This window comes from Urocitellus parryii, chromosome 8 (genome assembly GCF_045843805.1).
Source record: "Urocitellus parryii isolate mUroPar1 chromosome 8, mUroPar1.hap1, whole genome shotgun sequence".
Taxonomy (NCBI): domain Eukaryota; kingdom Metazoa; phylum Chordata; class Mammalia; order Rodentia; family Sciuridae; genus Urocitellus; species Urocitellus parryii.
In genome coordinates, this window is record NC_135538.1 from 86,994,367 (window position 1) to 87,014,811 (window position 20,445).

Below are 20,445 nucleotides of genomic sequence, written 5' to 3' on the forward strand. Positions count from 1 at the left end.
CTCTAATTACTAGAGATGGTGAACAATATTTTTATTTTCTATGAAATGTAGAATACTTATTTTTATAGATACTATACTGAAAAATTTGTTTACTTTTGTGAGTATTCTTTCTATTGGGTACCATATATTCTTTGGTTAGTATTTCTTGTTTTTTTCCAGATACAATATTAAAATAATGATTAAATTGTGACTTGTTAGCTACACTATAACTTCTTAAATGTCTTGCTTTCCACTTAAAGATTTTTTCTTGTAAATTGTAGTCCATTAATGTAATTCTAAAACCAGCAAGAATAAGGATAGCAGGACTGGCATCTACTAATAATGAATTGTTAAGGATTTATGCACCTTGATCCTTTTTCTCAGAAATAAATAGCTTCTTTTCTTGCAGTTAACTCCTTCAGGTTTTTTACTCCTTCTGCCTAAATATTATTTCATAAATTATACTAGTACTTGAGTATTGATATAACTTGAATTAATGATTAGACATACAATATTGTTCTGATTTTTGTAATCTCATTCTCTTTAGTCTCAATTTTTTTCCTCAAATTTAATATTTAATTTTAGGTCTGCCATCTTTTTAGGTTCAAAATAGTCACCCAGCTATTCTTAATTTTTAGTTTTGTTGTCCCTCACCACACCTCCTTATTTTTTTAGGCATCAACTTTATGCTTAAAACTTTATGACATAAACTTTAGACCTCTTTCTTTAGGCATTTTAACTTTTTAAAAACTGTACTTTACCTGTAGAGAAATGCATATGGCTTATACATACATGTATATAATCAGTGTAACTGATTGCAATCAAGATATAGAACATGTCCATCATTACAGAAGTTTCTTCAGTGTGCCTATTTAGTATCATCTCTGATAAGAAATACCACTGTTATAATTTCAGCTACTATGTATTAGTTTTTCTTTTTTCTTTTTTTAATACTATAAGTGGAATTATACATTATGATTCTTCTTTTGTATGTCTGACTTATTTCACATAGTAATGATTTAAATTTGTGTAAGTAGTTGGTTCTTTGTATCAGAGCAGTTAATGCATTTTATGAGTATACTATAACTTCTTTATTGGTAGGATCTCCTTATGTATATACTCAGATCATAGACCTTATCTTATCAAGAGAATCTATGTTTAGTGTCTTTGACAAGTTTATTATCTTTTACCGAAATGGGAATCCTTCTAAATGATTAATTTTGAACTCCTTGGCTCAATTGATTCTCTAATAAGTGAACATAATACTCTATCAATTCTAAGACATATTTTGTTTTAACATTTTTATATCTCTGGTGTTCGTAAATATAAGTTATAGTGCCTTAAAATTACTATCAGCCAGGTGGTAGACCTTAGTGGTATGAACACCTTGTATTGATACTTCTGTTATAAGAAAGTAACAACATCAAAATGACTTTGATTTGATAATAAGTAGTTTAAAAAAAAGACTGAAAAAATTTGCCTTGCATAATTTGTGAATTTGTTAATGTTTTCTTTTTATTTTTAAAAAAACTGATATTTGACTTTTAAGAAGATTTTATCATCTTATTTATAGATATGGAAATATTAGGAATATGTTAAATTGAAATATTATATTTGACTTTACTGGATCTGTATTTAAAGTAGATTAGTACAAGCCCATTAGAACCTGTATTAAAGCTAGAAAAATTGTTACATCCTTTAACAATAATCAAATTTTCATAGTATTTCCTTATGTATTAGATATATTTATGTGCTACCCCAGCTTCTCACTCATGGTCTTTTTTAAAAATAAAGTTTTAAGTCCAACTTGTTAACAGTATTACTCTTTTTGTTGTTAAATTTGAATCTATTTTCTTTTTTTGTTTTTCTGCCAAGTGGGCAAGTAATCTTTTCAAGTTAAAAAGTGAAGTAAACTCTTTTTAAGATCTTACTTTTAATCTGGGTGTGGTGGCACACACCTGAAATCCCAACTACTCAGAAGACTAAAGCAGAAGGACTATAAGTTCAAGGCCAGTCTAGGTAACTGAGGGAGACCCTGTCCCAAAAATAAAGTGTGAAATGGTTGGGAATGTAGTTCAGTATAATACCTCTGGGCTCAATCCTCTGTATAGGGGGAAATAAAAGATTTTGGGTTTAGGCTATATATTAAAAACTTAATTTAAAAAAAAAAAACCTGGAAGTATCAAGATTGAGGAGAGAAGGGAGAGTCAAGGTCAGTGGCTTTCTTATGTATTTTATTTATTAGTGTCTGCCATTGAGAAAGGCCAGGCAGTCTTTTCATTACCTTTTGAACATCTAACCATTTTTTCAATCTCTTTTTTAGACCCAATAGACCTATAATTAAACAGTAATTTTTCTCTTAATTTTAAGAGATGAAGGAAAAAAATTTTAATTAGTCTGAAAGATCTTTTTAAAATCAGTTTGTGAAGAGGCCTTTAAAAAAAACCCCTTTTTCCCATTTGAAATTAGCACTGCAAAGACATGGTAATATATATTTGTTTTATTACATCTGAATGTATAAGAAGTCTAATTTCATATATTTACATTGATTTGCTGAATATAAATGTGTGAGTAGTACATATGTGTGTTTCAACAGTCTTTTTCTCTCCACAGATGGCTTAGCTGCATTGTCATTTTCCATTAGTTCTCTGACCTTGATCGGAATGTTGGCAGCTATAACTTATACAGTAAGTGTAATGGTGTTAATTGAGTTAAAATTAAAGATTCACCCTATAAAACAGCTTTTTTTCAACTTAGTAATCTATTTAACTTAATTTTTTTTCTTTAATGTTTTAGTTCTTCATTTTTTCTTCAGTTTTCTTGAGAGGATGATAAAGTTTGAACCACTTGGTCACAATAATTTTATCTGTATTTATAAACTTTAATATTCAGAAACAAATTTTATTATTGTGAACCTTGAAGATGGTTATATATTTTACAATACTATAACTCTGACCTATAGATCAAGATCTATTACTGATAAACTGTCTTATTTAGGGATGCAGAGCTTTTAAAGTAGGCTATTTTACAGAATGATACTTTTCTAGTATAGAAAATCTAATATTATCCAACACTTTATTTTTTGTATTTCTAGAAGTGACAAGGTGTGAATTATAAACGATTTCTAAATTTATATATGGACTGCTCTTTGAGTCTTTTGCTCAAATTATAGAGGAAAATTTAATAAGAAGTGCTCCTTTCTTACCTTCCAAAGTTGTAGAAGCAGCATTAAAATTATCTTGGACCTTTTTAGATTAATGAACTTTTTGTTTAGAGCATTTTTGGTTCCTACAAAGATGGAAAATACTGTTTATAAATACTTTTGGATATTTTTCCAATATGTCTTCCTTTAGACATAAAAGAAATAGGCTATTAGTATAATAACAATCTAATTTGGTTACATGCCCATTCATATGTCATTTTGTATAATAAAAGAAGTCTAAAAGACATGCATTTTAATATCTTCCCAGTGCTTATATAGGTATTAAGTTTTATTATTTATTAGCACTTTTCTGTTTTTATTTGTTGGTACACAGGAATTTGCCATTTCTTTTAGTGGATGATTATCCTCCCATCTCACAAATGTATGTAGAGGATGTTAGTTGTCATTTAAGAAGCAGGCACAAGTTAGAGGTTAGACCTGGAACACAAATTGCTATTCTCTGGTTTGTTATGCTGATCTTGGTTTGTCTTTTACCTTTCCTTGGTCAGTGTTTTATCTATTCTATTGGAATAGGAAATATTTCAAAGGGATTTTTTGAAGGTCAAATGATAAATACTGTTTATAAAGCACTTTGATGTCAATAGGGAAATTTGATAGCAGTTATGGAAGATTAGCCAGGAAAACCAAATGGAAAAGGAGAAAAACAACATGTAATTATACTGTCAGTAACTATAAGGAACCAAGTATGATCTCATAAGCCTATAATCTAGAGACTTAGGAGACTGAGGCAGGAGTATTTGCAAGTTCACAGCCAGCCGTAGCAAGGCCTTAAGCAACTTAGTGAGACCTTGTTTCTAAATAAAATATAAAAATGGGCTGGGGATGTGGATCAGTGGTAAAGCACCCTGGGTTCTATTCCCAGTACCCCAACCAAAGAGGTAAAAAAAACTATTAAGGATCTAGAATTTTATTTTATTTGTAGCCTGCCAAAGTTTTATGGATTGTGATCAAAGATGCAAGACTTCTTTCTGAGTCAGAAACAAAGACTTTTCTTATTCACAGTAATAACACTAGCTTTAGAATTGGAATTTTCTTATTCTGTTTTCCTGAGTCCCAATTCCCATGAGAATTGTGAGTAGAACCATAGGAAACCTATATATAGTGGGGTGCATTACAAAAGAGGAGCTCTGAGCTTAGGGAAACTAAAGCTTTTGTATGGACAGTAACCATGCCTGCCCCCATCCCTTTTTTTCCCAGAGGAGGATATTATGTCCTATACAGACATTATTGAAAAGGTAGTACAATACCTGGTTGCAAAATGTGCAACAATTAAAGACCCATTGAGAATTCTCCCAAGGGTCAAGGAATAGATGCTACGAAGAATAATAAGCAGCCTAAGGGATTAGATAATAATAGAGGCTAATGTTACTGTAAAGGTCAGGAGTGCCTTTTCTAACATTTGAACAAAAGAGCTAAATAAAATGAAAGCAAGCCATGACAGAAGAATAAGTGCAAAGATCCTGAGGTTTGTACATGTGTGCTGTTAGAGTAGCAAGGAGGCAAAGCCCTTGTGGCTGGAGCTCAATTAACAAAGGAAAGAGGAAAAGGTGTAGATTAGATGTTGTGAGAAGTTGAGTAGTCGTAGTATAGACTGTGGTTAGGATTTCAAATTTTATCCGGATTGAGATTAGAAAGCCATTTGAAAACTTTTAATGCAAAATAAGGGGATTTGTCAAACTTTTTGTTTTAATTTTTTTTGTAGTTAGATAATATCTTTATTTTATTTATTTTTATGTGGTGCTGAGGATTGAACCCAGCACCTCGCACTTGCTAAGTGAGCACTGTGTCACTGAGCCACAGCCACAGCCCTTCTCAAACATTTTAAAGGTATTAATCTGCTGGCTTTGAATTAAAGAAGCTATCTTAATGGGGAGTAGAAGTGGAAAAAATGATTGAAATTATCAAAACTATTTGAGAGAGAACTTTTCCTGTAGGAACAATATTACTGTAGAGATAAATATTTTAAACTAACATAATGTTTTGTATTGTTAAAATTAAAACTTTAAAAATTATCATTTAATCAAGTAAACCACATATAATAATCATGCTGAATTAGTTATCTGTCTAAAAGTTTTGGCTTTTCTATAATATAGAGGGCTGAGCTTAAGGACATTGATAAAATGATCAGAGGACATTATGATGGTACTGAGGCTAAGAACCTGCAAGATAAGGAAGAGTTGCTGACTAAGTAGAAAAGACTGCTTAAAGCCTGATGTTAAGGAAGAGATTGCAATGGAATAGAACAAGATCAGACAACCTAGAAATTATGTTTTGTTGTATGTGGCGTAGCAACAGAATCATGTACTTAGTGGAGAGACTTAAATGTGGATCTCAAGTTCATGGGTTCCTTGACCTATTTTACCTACCAATTTTTGTTGTCTTTAAAATAGAACTAATATTTAAGTAATAATATTATTGGGATTTATTAAACAACCCATCAAGGATTAGAATCTAAATATTTGGTTTTATTTGGATCAAACTATAGTTTCTACTTCTTTTCTCTCTCAGTGAAAGTCAACCAGATGCTAAAAACAATTATATCATGATTAGTGAAAATTGTGAATTATTCAAAGATGAGTAAGTCAAAGAGGCATCCATAATTGAATGATAGTTGGAATTGGTAAGGTGTGGATAGACAGATGAATTTCATTTAAATAGCACTTCAAGGATGCTTAAAGCTCAGTAAGAGAATGTTTTGCTACTTAAACTTTAGTTATACTTAATTGAAAAACTTATACAGGGGCTGGGGTTGTGGCTCAGCAGTAGAGTGGTCACCAAGCACATGCAAGGCACTGGGTCTGATCCTCAGCACCACATAAATAAATAAATAAATAAAGGTATTGTGTCCAACTACAACTAAAAATATTTTTTAAAAACTCATACAAACTTTTATAAATTAATTAAAAATCAATAATTTATAAATAGGTGGTTTTATTATGAATAACTCATTAGTATTACTAATTTTTATATTTATCTGAAGTTCAGATGCAAAGTTATCTCCTAATTTGTTATGGAAAAGCTTGAGAATTTGGCATTTCATATGGCAAGAAGGAGGGTATATAGTATATGTTCATGAGGTACATTTTAACTAATGTACCCAAAGTGGGAAGTTAATACATAGAATATTTTGGCCCTATATACAAAGACTTACTTAAACCTAAAATCATGTGTGTGATGGAATTTGTTATTTTTTTGCATTGGGACTAGAGAGATTTTTTACGTTATGTTAGTCAAGTATGGATTTCTCAGAGATCTATATTATTGTTTAGTTTGGAAGCTACTTGATTATTTAAATTATATTTAGTTTCTAACCTCTGTATAGTGTCCTAAAGGATAGTCAGGTAATTGGGCATTCAGTTTTAGGATAAGAATATCCAACAATATATTAGCTTGCTTATTATTTTAAGCTTAAACCAAAAAGAAACCTGATACTGCCTAAACTTAAAAAAAAAAAAAAAAAAAAGACACCTCTAGGAACAAATATCTTTGGAGGTATTTTAATTTTTTTTTTTTGGTGCCACCAAGTGGGGAAATGTTGAATAATGATGTTTTCATGCAAAATGAATTACATGGTCCAGAGAAAGGCCCCTATGAGAGTTTAGCAGAGACAGCTAAACTTTTTATTATATATTCATGTTAGTAAAGCTTTTAATATACTCTCCAAGATGTTTGTGAATTACAAGTAAATATTATTATCCTAATCAATGTATATTTAATGTAAAACAAACTAATTGAAGTGATAATTAAAGACTCAAATATAGAAATAAAATGTTTTCTTCTTATGCTCATGAAAATTTGTCTTAGTTTGGTCTGCTGTAAATGTACTATAGACTGGGTGGCTTAAACAATAAACATTTATTTCTGACAGTTCTGGGAGCTGGGAAGCCTATCATCAAGAAACCAACAAATTGGTTATCTGGTGAGGGTTCACTTCCTAGCTTGCAGTTGGCTGTCTTCTCATTATTCCCCGTATAGTAGAGAGCAGAGAGAAATATCGCAAGCTCTCTTGTATCTGTTTTGTGTCACTAATCTCATTCATAAGGGATCCAACATCATGATTTAATTACCTCCAAAAGGCTTCAAATACCATCACATTAGAAATTAGCTTCAACATGAATTTGGGCGTGGGGGTAGGGGTGAGGGTAGGGAACAAACATTCAGTCCCTAGCACCCTATGAACTGGTGCAGTGGTTCTCAGTAATCTGGAGATAGAAATCCCCTTTAAAAATCAAATTTGTCACCTTTCATGTGACATCGTATGTCTTTTAGTCTGTGATACTTATTGCAAGATGCACCATTGTTTTAAGTGCATTTTTACCATTAAAGGAAAAATCCTTGAAAATAATTTCATTATTAATATTTTTCTATGTTCAGTAAGAGAAGCTTCTTTGTCTTGTGTAGATACTTTTTATAAAAATCACATCAGTCTTTGCAATATAACAAGGAAAATACGAGTGAAGGAAATTGGAAAGGTATTTCTAAAACTGCACATTTTCTAAGAAATTGTGAATCATTTTTTGAATTGGTTATGATGTTCTTCTTAACTGAACAGTGCAAGAAGGTATAAGAAATGTTTGTAGTTTGTATATGTTATTTTAAAATATTTCTGTTGGCAGTTTATTTTTGGAAGTCAAAACAAGATAGGAAGCAATAATGGCCAACCTAACCTTTTAAACTGTACAATCTTTTTAGCCTTCGTTGATTTTCCAGAAATTCACTAGAGGGCAGTAGTAAGTAATAAAAATTTGGTTTTTGAAAAAGTGTTTTAAGTACATTTTTTTCCCCACAGAAGTTTGAGGTTACATTCGAATGGTTGTTATTTAAATATGTTAATTTTTTTCTATGTTTATTTCAAGCTTATTAAAATCTAAATAGTATAAATTTCCTGATAATCATTGAAACTTAAACATGCAATCTAAAAACAAACTAAACACTTGATGAAAAACCAAAAGATTATTTACTTTTATTTGCTATATTCAAAGAATTATGGTATAGTCTGGTCTCATGTTACTACAAGTTGTTACCAAGGATGTATTTTCGTTTTCTAATCTTTTACATTAAGCCATTTAGGAATTTAGTTCAGCTCTTTTAGTAAATATATCAGTTTCATGCAAGGAAATAACTTCATGAAGAATTAACAGTTCTCTCTTCTTAAAATAGTTTTAGTCAGATATTATCTTCTTACAATAATTATTTTATTAATAAACATTTGTTCTTTGAATAACAGTAGAAGGACAAAGAATTGGGACCTACCTAGTCTTAACAAACCCAATATTCATTCTCTGGTTGCTAACTATTTTGGGTCAGAAATTTGATTAGTCAAGTTTGGCAGATCTAGTGAAAAACCAAGTAAGCAGACTGATAATTGTTAAATATGTGTTATGTATTGTAAGCAAGTGACATTTACAAATTGAGGAACTTTTCTCAGACAGAGTATAAGTAAGCTGAAACCTGAGTGCATTCAGATTTACTAATGAAGTAAGTTAAGAAGGTAGGCATAGAAGAGGGTGCTGCATGTATTAAAGTATGAAGGCCTGAAGTATTTTAAAATTAGAGTGTTTTAAGAACTATGGACAATTGTGAGGCATAAGGTAAAAATTTCTCTGACAAAGTAGCAGTGGATCACTCTGTGGCTCACCACTTTCTTGTCTTTCATACTGGCCATGGGGTCACCTTCCCAAAAGGTGCTTCTACTAGAGCACTTTGAAAAATACCCTTCCTTTTCCTGGAAAATCTTAAAGGATACTAATTAGAAGAATGACATATTCTGAATTGGGTGTTCAGAGTAAGATCATTTGGAAACAGTATAGAAGATGTATATGTAGAGAGTAAGAGCAGCAGAGAAAATAGTAGATGACCTTGTATTTAGATGACCTTTTATTTGACAGTAGATTATAAATAAGGGCCGTGTTGTTAATATTAGTAGACCAAAAGATTCTACAGAAACAGTATTGAGTACTGAAGTTAGTACATATAGGATTCAAATCCATTCAGCATAGAGTTGGGTTAAGCCTAAGAAGTAGCATTTATCCTGAGTTTGTGTGCTCAGCAGAAAAAAATGGAACAAATTTAAAATTACATTCATGTATCTGCTTTAGAGCCTGTCGTTGCAACCAGCAGGTGTTTCTCAGTGTTTCTTCTAAGAATTTATAGTCAATAGATTCTGAACCATGGCTATATGGCAGATGACATTGACTGTTAAGTTAATGATTATAATAAAAAGTTATTGAGACTTTTTGGAATTGAGTAGTATATACAATAATATGTTTATTTTTAATGCGTGACTAAAAGTTAAAGATTACTTGTTGGAAAATATTTAAAATACTTAGTAAAAAGATTGGTTATAAATAGGTAAAACTTTTAAACAAATTGTCCATATAGATAATTGGTATACTAATGAAGTACTGTGTATATATTACTATACATATGTTTTTCTAAAGATACATTGTATGTGCTTGGAGAAAATTACTCTTGTTTTCATAGAAAATAATTTTATAAATTGTTCTCATTAATTCATCCTATCATAATTTGATTAGCCTAAAGTTATAACTTATTACTTTGATAAAGTATTATATTGACATTAAATGTGCAACTTGTCCTTTGAGGAAGGAGTAACATGTTATCATAACTGCATAAATGTAAGTGTAAAATAAACAAGAGAATTATAATATGATCATGATTCACTTCCTTAAAGCATATTCTTCAGTGACTGTACACTGCTACTACTGCTCACTTTCAAGTTATTAAAGGACATGTTTTTACTTGAAAATTGTGTTAATCTGATTGAAATGAATTTATTAAAGCATTTGAATTTTTGTTTATTTTAGGCCTATGGTATGTCAGCATTACCTTTAAATCTAATAAAAGGCACTAGAAGTGCTGCTTATGAACGTTTAGAAAACACTGAAGACATTGAAGAAGTGGAGCAACATATTCAGACGATTAAATCAAAAGTGAGTTAGTGTTTTGTTGTTACTGGGAAGCATAAACTTACTTTACCTTTGAGCTGCTTTCTGATGTGACTTTAATATTGGGAAACACATATATTTTTATATTGTTTGATAGCTTTGTAACATTCTTCAAGAACTATGCCTCTATTTTGAAAATTGACATCCTGTGTAAGGTGGGACACTGGCAGTTTTAGAATTTCTATCAATACTCTAACAATGAAGAAACAAAACTACATATTTATGATCAAGACCTTTCCAGTTCTCAGTTACCCTTATTCCATATGTAACATCATATTTTACTGTGTTACTTATGTTCAAGTTTTGTGTACTTAGTTGAACAAGCTAAAGAGTACATGTAATCACTTGCCAACCAAATGGACTTCTAAAAATATAATAAATTTTTCTTCCTTTTTTACCATCAAATAACACATTAATTTTAAAGAGTTTAGGAAACATGTTGAGCTTTCTGAATTGGTCTACTAACCTAGCATGATCCTGCTTTTAAAAAAAAAAAAAAAAAAAGCAGACAGTAATAGCACCCAAAAAGGAAAACCACGTACTCTCTTTCATATGAAGGTAGAGGCAAGTATTTTAATAGAAATATAAATATAAGCAATGCAAAACCTGTGCTGTAATAAAAGCTTATCATAATGATCAGGCTATATTTATCTTAGAAATACAAAGATGATACATTAGAAAATACATTAAAGTAGTTTAATATATTGAGATTAAAAATAAGAAATAAACATCTTAACAGATTTCAAAGAATAAATTCATAACAGTCAATTTGTAGTTATGATTTTTAGAAAGCAAAAAAAATATCTTACCAAATTAAGAGAAGAAAATACTAAATCAAGGAATCCTCTTATGAGCCTCATACTTTAAAGTGAAAGAAACATTCCCAATAAAGTTATATACAGGGCAGTAATGTCAGTATGATTGCCACTCTTTAGCATATTCCTGGAGATTCTAGTCAAATTAAAGGAAATTTAGATAAGAACATTGAAAGAAGGAGAGGAAAAAAGGGAATTCAATCTGTGTTGTTTGCAGATATCGTTTACCAAGACAAGTGAAAGAATTAACTACAAACTACTAGAACTAATAAGAATTCTTCAAATTGTCTAGATACAAACATAAAAAATCATTAACCAGTTAAATGTTGTTATAGAGAATTATCCATAATAGCACAAACTATAAAATATTAAGAAATGTCAACACCTACCTGATGGAAATCATAAAATTTCCTGAAGTACATAATAGGAGATTCAAATAAATAGAGAACTTCATCGGTTTGTAATTGGTTAATTCAATATTATAGATATATTACCTGAAAATTGTTTTTCAGTAATTTTGGTATAAATTCAATAATCCATATAATACAAAAATTAAATTTTCATAAAATTTCATACCATCTAAAACTGTATTCTAAATCTAAATCAAGTATAAAACTTATAAAACACTTTAGAAAGTATGAATTTATCTTGGTGTGGAGAAATCCTTTCTAAAAAAGACACAAATCCAAGTTGCTAATTAAGAGAAAATTGGTGAGTCTTCAATTTTTGTTATGAACCTGAAAAGGGCACCTAAATGGACGTTAAAGACCAACAATTGTAGGGGAGAAACTCTCAACACAGATGATAACGATAGTAAATAAAAGGACAAGCACTATACAGAAATAATGAAAGACCCAAAGGTAGTTCACTGAAGGAGAAATTAAACTGTTTAGTAAAATTATAAAATGATGTTTTAGGTAAATAGTAAATAGGAGGTTGATCAGGTGTCCCAGTTACCTGGGACCCGAGGACTTTTCCAAAATATGGGACTCTCAGTGCTAAAACCAGGAGAGTTGGTAACCCTAGTAATCAAAAGTATAGACATTAGAATGACTTAATATGTATTTTTTAATCATTCGAAAGTCTTTTAAATGGTTACCTGTGTCAGGAATTGATGATATTTGGGGAGGTAATAATACTGTTTGTGGGAATATGAGACATACAGCTTTTTAAAGAAAATGAAATGTTGTGATGCCTACCTGTGTAATCAAACATACAACTTTTAAAAATTTAACCTAACAGTTTATCTATAGGAATCTATGTGTGCTATATGTACACATTGGTATGTAGATATATAGGAAACAACCTTAGTATTAAAAAATAAGGTACTTATTAAATTAAGACACCATGGTGTAAAGTGCTATGTAGTGATAGAAAGGAATGAGGGAGATTTATATAGCTTGAAAAATATGTCTTATAAAACCAGACTATCTCAGTTCAAATTCTGACTTTTTCGATTATGCACACTACATCTGCAGTCTTATTTTTTTAGGTAGTAAATGAACATATTTCTATTATTCTGAAAATTTAATTAGAATAAATACATAACGAAAAGACCAGTTTTAGGCATAAGAAAGGTGCTCAAGTTATGTTAGCGAGTACATACAAAAAATATATAAATACATTGGTACATGTGTATATGTGTCTGTTTGATTTGCTTAACAATGATAACCACAGGAAAGGGAGCGATAATATGGTAATTGGTCACAGTGTGAAGGAAAGCTTTTACTTTTTTTTTTTTAAAGATGGTATACGTATTTATGTACATTATAGCCATGTTATTTTTCAAATGAGATGGATTGCTGCAGAATTTCTGTCCTAGCATTTTTTCTCTTACCAAAATTATTCTTACATTAATTTAGTGAGTAATGCAGAGTGGATATTCATCCCTCACTGTACTGATACGTTCATTCACCAAATAGACACATAACTGTTTTAAGTTGACCCTCAAATTGATTTACTAATTTTTTCCTGAAATGGTTAAATCCATCAGTTAAAAAAATACCTCATTGTTTGTATCATTTTGACATCATGATGGAAGTTTTTTAGAAAATTTATTATGGGTAATGTAAAAGTACTGATCCCTTCTCAAATCACATACTTGAAGTATTATTATCTGGGTATTTCTTTAAGAAGGGAGTGTTCATTTTATTCCTCTGACCTTCAGAAAATATCTTTCTGTAAATTCCCTTTTTGAGGATCCAATTTGATAATACCATTGTACTCAACTTAAAAGTTGACTTAAAGGAATGAAGATAGTAAAATATAACCTTATAAATATAAAATATGGTCTTTGCACCATATTTATTGGGAGAAATATAAATTCTAGGCCCACTCGATCTAAATTATATTCTTTGGGGCATTGGGCCTAGAATTCTGATTTTATTGAACTTTTTAGGTATGTCTTATGCATGCTAAAGTTTGAGAAGCATTAAGATAAGGTATGGAAGAGGATAGTTAGCTTCAAAAGAGCCTGGTAATGCAAATATGTAAAGAGCTTTTTATAACTGTGAGAATCTTTTATTAAAGGTTTGGGCATTATCTTCATTATACGATTTCAAATTGAAGCTATACTGGAGAGAAATGTTTTTGTCTGCTCGAACCCTTTTAAACCTTAATAGGTATATTAAAGACATTATATTCTCTAATTTAGACTTTGCATTCTTAAAATGTAGTCCTTTCTTTTTCTTGTTCCTTCTAATAAAAGCAAACAAATCTGCATTTCATCCTTTTTTCATTTAGCAGTTATTATTCTGGTTTATTATTGTGGTCAATTTAAGACATTTCGGGGTAGGAGAGTTAAAGTGGGAAAGTATATCTGTGAGACATCATGGAAAAGGCACTACTCATGGTTACCCAAAGCATCATGTAAAAACAGATGGAAATTATCTGTCAGATAGATTGACCAAAGAAAGCGTTACTCATTTGCAAGTGTACTTGGACAACAAGGAAGTGCCAACTCTTAGCAGTTGTTATAAAAACTCCTGCATGTGACCTATGCTTGATATTGCATCACTCTACTGATATTTGAGTTGGGCTGAGAATCATCAGTTCAGGGAACACAACCGCTAAACTAAAGGATGGGAAGGGGCAGGACCAAATATATTAAAATAAGGGATGGAGGAGTTTGGAGGTGAGGAAGAATAATTACAGTACATAGTGGTTAACAGTTCTTTTAAACAAACACCTTTTTAATAGGGTATTTTTACAAATACATATCTTTTGTTTTTACAAATACATTTGGAATAAAGGAACAAGGAAAAGGTCAGTATTAAATGTACACACATCTCCATTTTCATGCTAATCTTGGTTCAGAGACATTTATTGTTACATTGCATTTGTCAATTTTATTATTTTTGTCAATTTGCCTAAGTAGTGTCCAAGCTAAAAGTATTTTATTGCCTGATTTGCTAGATCTGGTGGATGCTTTATTAAGACCTTAATGGTGGGGAGAAAAAACCCACCCCCAAACCTTTAATTTTGTTCTGTTATTTGCAGAGTAAAGATGGTCGACCTTTGCCAGCAAGGGATAAACGTGCCTTAAAGCAATTTGAAGAAAGGTTACGAACACTTAGGAAAAGAGAGAGGCACTTAGAATTCATTGAAAACAGCTGGTGGACAAAATTTTGTGGTGCTCTGCGTCCCCTGAAGGTAAATGGAGTTTTTAAAAAAATGATGCTGTCACTCTTCTCTCAAGTTTTTGTAGTGCCTCTTAGAGATTGAGTTCTTCTATTGAGGCACTATAGCATGATATTTCAGAGTGTGGATTTTGGTGTTCAGATAATCTGGTTTTTAATCACAGGTTCCTTGCTTAGGTCAGACAAGATATGAACCTCTCAGAGCTTCATTTATTTCATGTGTAATATAAGTATTATAATCGAGTTATTAGGAAATTTAAATAAAAATAAAGGTAAATAAGAAATAAGCTGTTAGCATATTTTCAAGTTTGTAGTTATCTATCAGTAGGAGACCTGAGAACCACATTAGAACAGAAGAACCCTAACTGAAAAATAATAGAATTTGCCTCATTATTAGATTTTAGATGATATTTCTGAAAGTATGCAAAAAGATGTTATTGAGATAGAAAACCTTTTTATTTTCCTTTTTTGTTTTTCAGGGGCGGGGGGAGCCATTGTTTGCCAGCCTTGAATTCTTGGGATGTTAGTGCCTAAATTTAAGTACCTAGATTGAATTAAAACATTATAATATGACTTGGACTATAAAGAAACTAAAACTGCTGTCCACCGACTTCCAAATTTGCATGTTATATATATATGGGGGCATTTCAGAGACCAGAATTTTATACCATAGTATGTAAGTTGTAATTCAGAAAGTACAATGAAAAGACTCAGATGAAGAATGCAAGATGAAGCTAGAAGGTCCATTTTGGTTAAAATTTGAAAGAAATGTTTCAGAGTATTTCTATCAAAGACAAGTGAGTCTTGTTTAACTTTGTTGCTACTGTTCACTCTTTAAAAACTTTAAAAAAATGCATTAACTGCTTACCCTTTTTAAAACCTCCTTTTTTGAAAGAGTTTTTCAAAAATATACTATAATCATGTAATTCTATGTAACCTCTTTTTAAACCTTTTGTTAGAAGTGTATGTGTGTGTGTGTGTGTGTGTGTGTGTGTGTGTGTGTTTTGCTGAGAATCTAACCCAGGACCTAATGCATGCTAGGCAAGTGCTCTACTACTGAGCTATACCTCCAATCCAAAATAAATTGTTTAAGGACTCACTCCAATCCTTTTTCCTAAGATAATTTGTCTTCATAGCAACAAAGGTGTACAAAAGCCTCCCCAACCCTTATTTTAATTCTAGATTCTTTATAATGTCTTATAAATATTCATATCCTGATCTCTGTCATCAGCTGCCTTCTTTTAAACTTCTGTTTCATTTCACTGAGCATATGTTTAGAAGGATTTTAAAATCAACTTTATTAAGTATACAGATTGATTTTGCCAAATATAAATGTATAGATATGTAGAACATTCACATCACCCCCAAATTCTACCTTCTCTTGCTTCTTGAGCTCAGACTCCAGGTAATCACTGATGCCCTTTCTGTCATTAGAGTTTAGTTTTATGCATTTTAGAATTTCATATAAATGGAATCATGGGATATAAAACTTTTTGTCTAGTATCTTTGGCACAGCACAGTAGTTTTTAGATTCATTCACAGTACTTCTTTTCTTTTGGTGGTCATTCCATTGTGTTGCAGAGTGGTATTCTGATATGTGTCTGTATCACAATTTGTTTATCCATTAATCTGTTAGTGGATATTTTGGTTGTCTACAATATTCAAAGTTTTTTTCCATTTGTTTCCTTTCCTCTTTCTTTGAATCCCATGTTTGTGTTGGTTTGCTGATGATGTTCAACATCTCTCCAAGACTCTGTTCACTTCATTGTTCCTTCCATATGTACTCTCAGTTGATTTCTCTTCAAATTGCTAACTCTTCTGATGCTCAAATCAGCTGGTCAGTTCTTCTAAAGAACTTTTTATTCAGTTATCATTTTTCATTTCCAAAATTTCAGTTCACTCTCTTTGTTAGTGTTTTTAAAAATATCTTTATTGGTATTCTTTATTGCTGACACTTCATTTTAAGACGGCTTTTTAGAGTTTTCTGAATATATTATTTTAAAGCATACTTAAAGTTTTTGCCTCGTAAATCTAATGTCTGGGTTTCCTAAAAAATGTCTGTCAGTTGTCCCCGAATCCATGCACTTTTGGTTACCAATACTTCATTGTTTTTGTTGTTAACACTTAGAAAGTGTTAAATAATATGATAACTCTAGAAATCAGATTTCTCCTTGTTCCCAAGGGTTTATTGTTACTATCCTTTCTATCATTATTTGTTTAGTGACTTCTCTGGACTGTGTACAGTCTCTATTTTTTTTATGTGACCACTATAGTCCCTCCTCAGTTGGTTTGTTAATGATTAGATATAGAATTTCGTAAACACCTGCAATCAATAAGTCTCTCAGTCTTTAACAGAGATTTTCATGTGTGTTAGTACACTACTTCAACACCCAGGGAGACACTTTCCAACTCAACCTTAGCCTTCACTTCCTCCTTGTACTCAGTGCTTGTCAGAGGTAGATTTTAGTCCTCAGATCTTTCCTGGTCATGCACAGAGCCCTGAGCATACACAAGACCTTCTAGATTCTTAGAGATACATCAGAACTTTTTAAAACCCTTATTGATATCTCATTTCCTAGGCTTTTGTTTTAATCTTTTTGGTTAATTTAATTTTTCCATTGTCCACTGGCTTTGAGGTCATGAAGTTCATAGATTGCTTGCAAATTTTTTTGGCCAACACTCCTTTGAAAAGGCTTTTAGCCTCATGTGAACACCAGTTTAGGTCAAATACAAACAGTCTTGCAAGTGGGGGCTTCTAGAGAAACACAGACAGGCCAAATAATGACAGTTCTTTGGGAGTGAGACGGTAAAAAGTGTCAGCCCTTTTTGCTTCCTTATTTGATTTCTAGGATGCTGAATTTTATGGCTATTTTTCAAGGCTGCCGTGGCGATAGAGTAACAGAATTGGGACTAGAGCAAGTTAGAATGTCATAATGCTCTAGATTCTGAGATTCAGCCATTTTTCTTGAATAAATGTTCCTATATTGCTGCAAACCTTTGGTTAATTTCCAGAATGTTGAAAATGTTGATTCTGATTATTTATGCCAGTTTTCTTAGTGCTTTTATGGAGGAGGAAATTTTCAGAGGTTCTTACTCTTCTGTTTTTACTGTGTCATCTTTGTAACTTAGTTTTTATTTCAAAATTGACAAGATTGCTAGAATATACATTAATATGTGTTCAAGGTTAACCCAACATGATCATCTCTGAAATGATTCCATAAGTACTAACTTGAGTTCTTATATTTAATTATACATAGTTTCCTTGGTCTTTATAAAGTATTTATCTTTTTTTAACTTTTTTTATTAGTTGCTCAAAACATTACAATGATCTTGACATATCATACATTTGATTCTAATGGGGTATGAATTCTTATTTTTCCTCGTGTACAGATTGCAGGATCACATTTTTTTTAACATTTATTCTGTGTTCTTTTAAGTAACCAATTAAACAATTTAACTCTGGTTCCTATAAGATTGGGAAGATAGCTAAGGATATATTGTATTTTTTACTTTTTTGCCAAAATGGAAATCAAGGGAAGGGAATTTTAACTTGATATACTTCTATGTCATGTTTCTTTACTACAGAGTCTGGCAGATATACTGCCTTGTGTCACTAGCTATTTCTTATTAACAGAAAATTAGGAAGTAACATTTTATATATTGATCTTTAGTTTTCACCTAGGTGTCAAATATAGGAGCTGGAATCTGATAGAAAAAAAATGTGTAACTAGTAAACTATATTGTAATGAATATATTTTTGCTTTTAGATCATGTGGGGAATATTTTTCATCTTAGTTGCATTGCTGTTTGTAATTTCTCTTTTCCTGTCAAAGTAAGTACAATACACACATTTTTTTATTTGTTCTTTTTAGATATACATGACAGTAGAATGTATTTTGACATATATACATGGAGTATAACTTATTCTAATAAGGATCCCATTCTTTTGGTTGAACATGATGTGTAGTTACACTTATCATTTATTCATTTATGAACATAGGAAAGTTATATTCAATTCATTCTACTGTCTTCCTTATTCTCTCACCCCTCCCTTCCCTTTATTCTCCTTTGTCTAATCCAGTGAACTTTTGTTCTTCCTTCCCCCCACTAATTGTATGTTATCATCTGCATATCAGAAAGAATATTCAGCCTTTAGTTTTGGGGGACTGTCTTTTTATTTATTTATTTATTTTTTTTACTGAGCATGGTAGTCTCCAGTTCCATTCATTTACCTGGAAATGCCATCATTTGATTCTTCTTTTATGGCTGAGTAATATTTCATCAGGTACACACATTTTTTAAAGCACTTATACAAATTCTGTGATTTAGATTTTTGGTATTAAACTCCATTAGTGTAGCCTGTTCATCTAAAATAGCTATTTTGACATGAAATATTCTACAGTAATAACTCAAAGAATAACTGAAAGTTTCAATAATAGACATTATTTCTTTATTCTGTATCAGTTGAACAATATCTGTGAGATATTTAAGTGAAGCTTAATTTGTTTTCCATGTTTTTCTTTGACTCAGCTGAATTTTCATGTTTAAATTATAAGATATTCTTTCTAGATCAGTTAAAAATGTGATAGTAAAACACAATTATCTTCTTTATGATTTTTTTTCTTTGTTTTAGTTTAGATAAAGCTCTTCATTCAGCTGGAATAGATTCTGGTTTCATAATCTTTGGAGCTAACCTGAGTAATCCACTGAATATGCTTTTGCCTTTACTACAAACAGTAAGTATAGCATCAAGTCATTTTATGTTCCAGCAAACATTCTGATACTGTTAAATTTAAAGTTAGTATTCTGAAAATTTGTTAATACTTTAACATACTTATGTTCTCTGCTAACTTGACTTTTTATTTGCATATAATTTCAACATTAGAGTGTTGTTTTAAAGACTATTTATCAATATATTGCTAAAGTTTTAGTTGAACATAATTTGATTTGGGGTACATTATGTAAGGTGAACTTTTCCAAATAATTTTTGTTTTTAATTTTTAATAATTCTTTTAAGTATATAAATGTAATTTGATGCTTAATTTTTTTAGTACTTTTCTTAGGATAATCATACTAAATAACTTAGTAATACTTTGTATCTTTGAGAATTTTTATGCTTTAATGGTATTGTAGTAACCTAATCTAAATCAAGAGTTGACATTTTAAATATTTCTCAAATAAAATAATTAAGTTTTTACTTAATGTTATGACTTCTAGAGATTTCATAGTTTGTATATTAAATTTGATTTTATCTTTTTCTAGGTTTTCCCTCTTGATTATATTCTTATAACAATTATCATTATGTACTTTATTTTTACTTCAATGGCAGGAATTAGAAATATTGGCATATGGTTCTTTTGGATTAGAGTAAGTATATATTGTATTATTATTTTGATGTTTTTCTCATTATTTTATACATGGTCTCCATTTTTACAAATTACATTTAAAATATATGAGTTGTATCTTGATACTAAGAGTAATGGTAATATTAAACTTTCTCACTTCATGTTAACATATAAGTGTTTTTGTGTCTAGAGCAGTACTTCTTAAACACAAGCCATTTTGTCCCCCTTCTCCTGGAGATATTTGACAATATCTAGAAATGTTTTTAGTTGTTAGAAGCTAGGGAGTTTTACCGTCATCTTTGGATATGGCCCAGACATGCTGCTAAACATCTTGTAGTAAATAGCGCACAGACTAATCCTGCCCAAATGTTAACAGTGCCAAGGTTAAGAAAACTTTGTCTAGAAGATACATTGTTTTCCTTGGTGTTTTGTTGCATTGAAACATACGGATGCTCAAAAGATTGCCTTTCCTGTTAG

The 20,445-nt window shown here is 30.9% G+C and overlaps 1 protein-coding gene across 1 annotated transcript in view; it reads left to right on the forward strand.

The window, feature by feature from the left end:
• Lmbrd1 (LMBR1 domain containing 1) overlaps positions 1–20,445 on the forward strand; it is a 98,087-nt gene that overhangs the window by 49,568 nt on the left and 28,074 nt on the right. The window contains exons 7-12 of the mRNA XM_026391346.2: positions 2,593–2,666; positions 10,030–10,155; positions 14,484–14,636; positions 18,391–18,455; positions 19,257–19,359; positions 19,886–19,990. Coding sequence (XP_026247131.1) covers positions 2,593–2,666; positions 10,030–10,155; positions 14,484–14,636; positions 18,391–18,455; positions 19,257–19,359; positions 19,886–19,990 — 626 coding nt within the window. The remainder of the gene's footprint in view (positions 1–2,592; positions 2,667–10,029; positions 10,156–14,483; positions 14,637–18,390; positions 18,456–19,256; positions 19,360–19,885; positions 19,991–20,445) is intronic.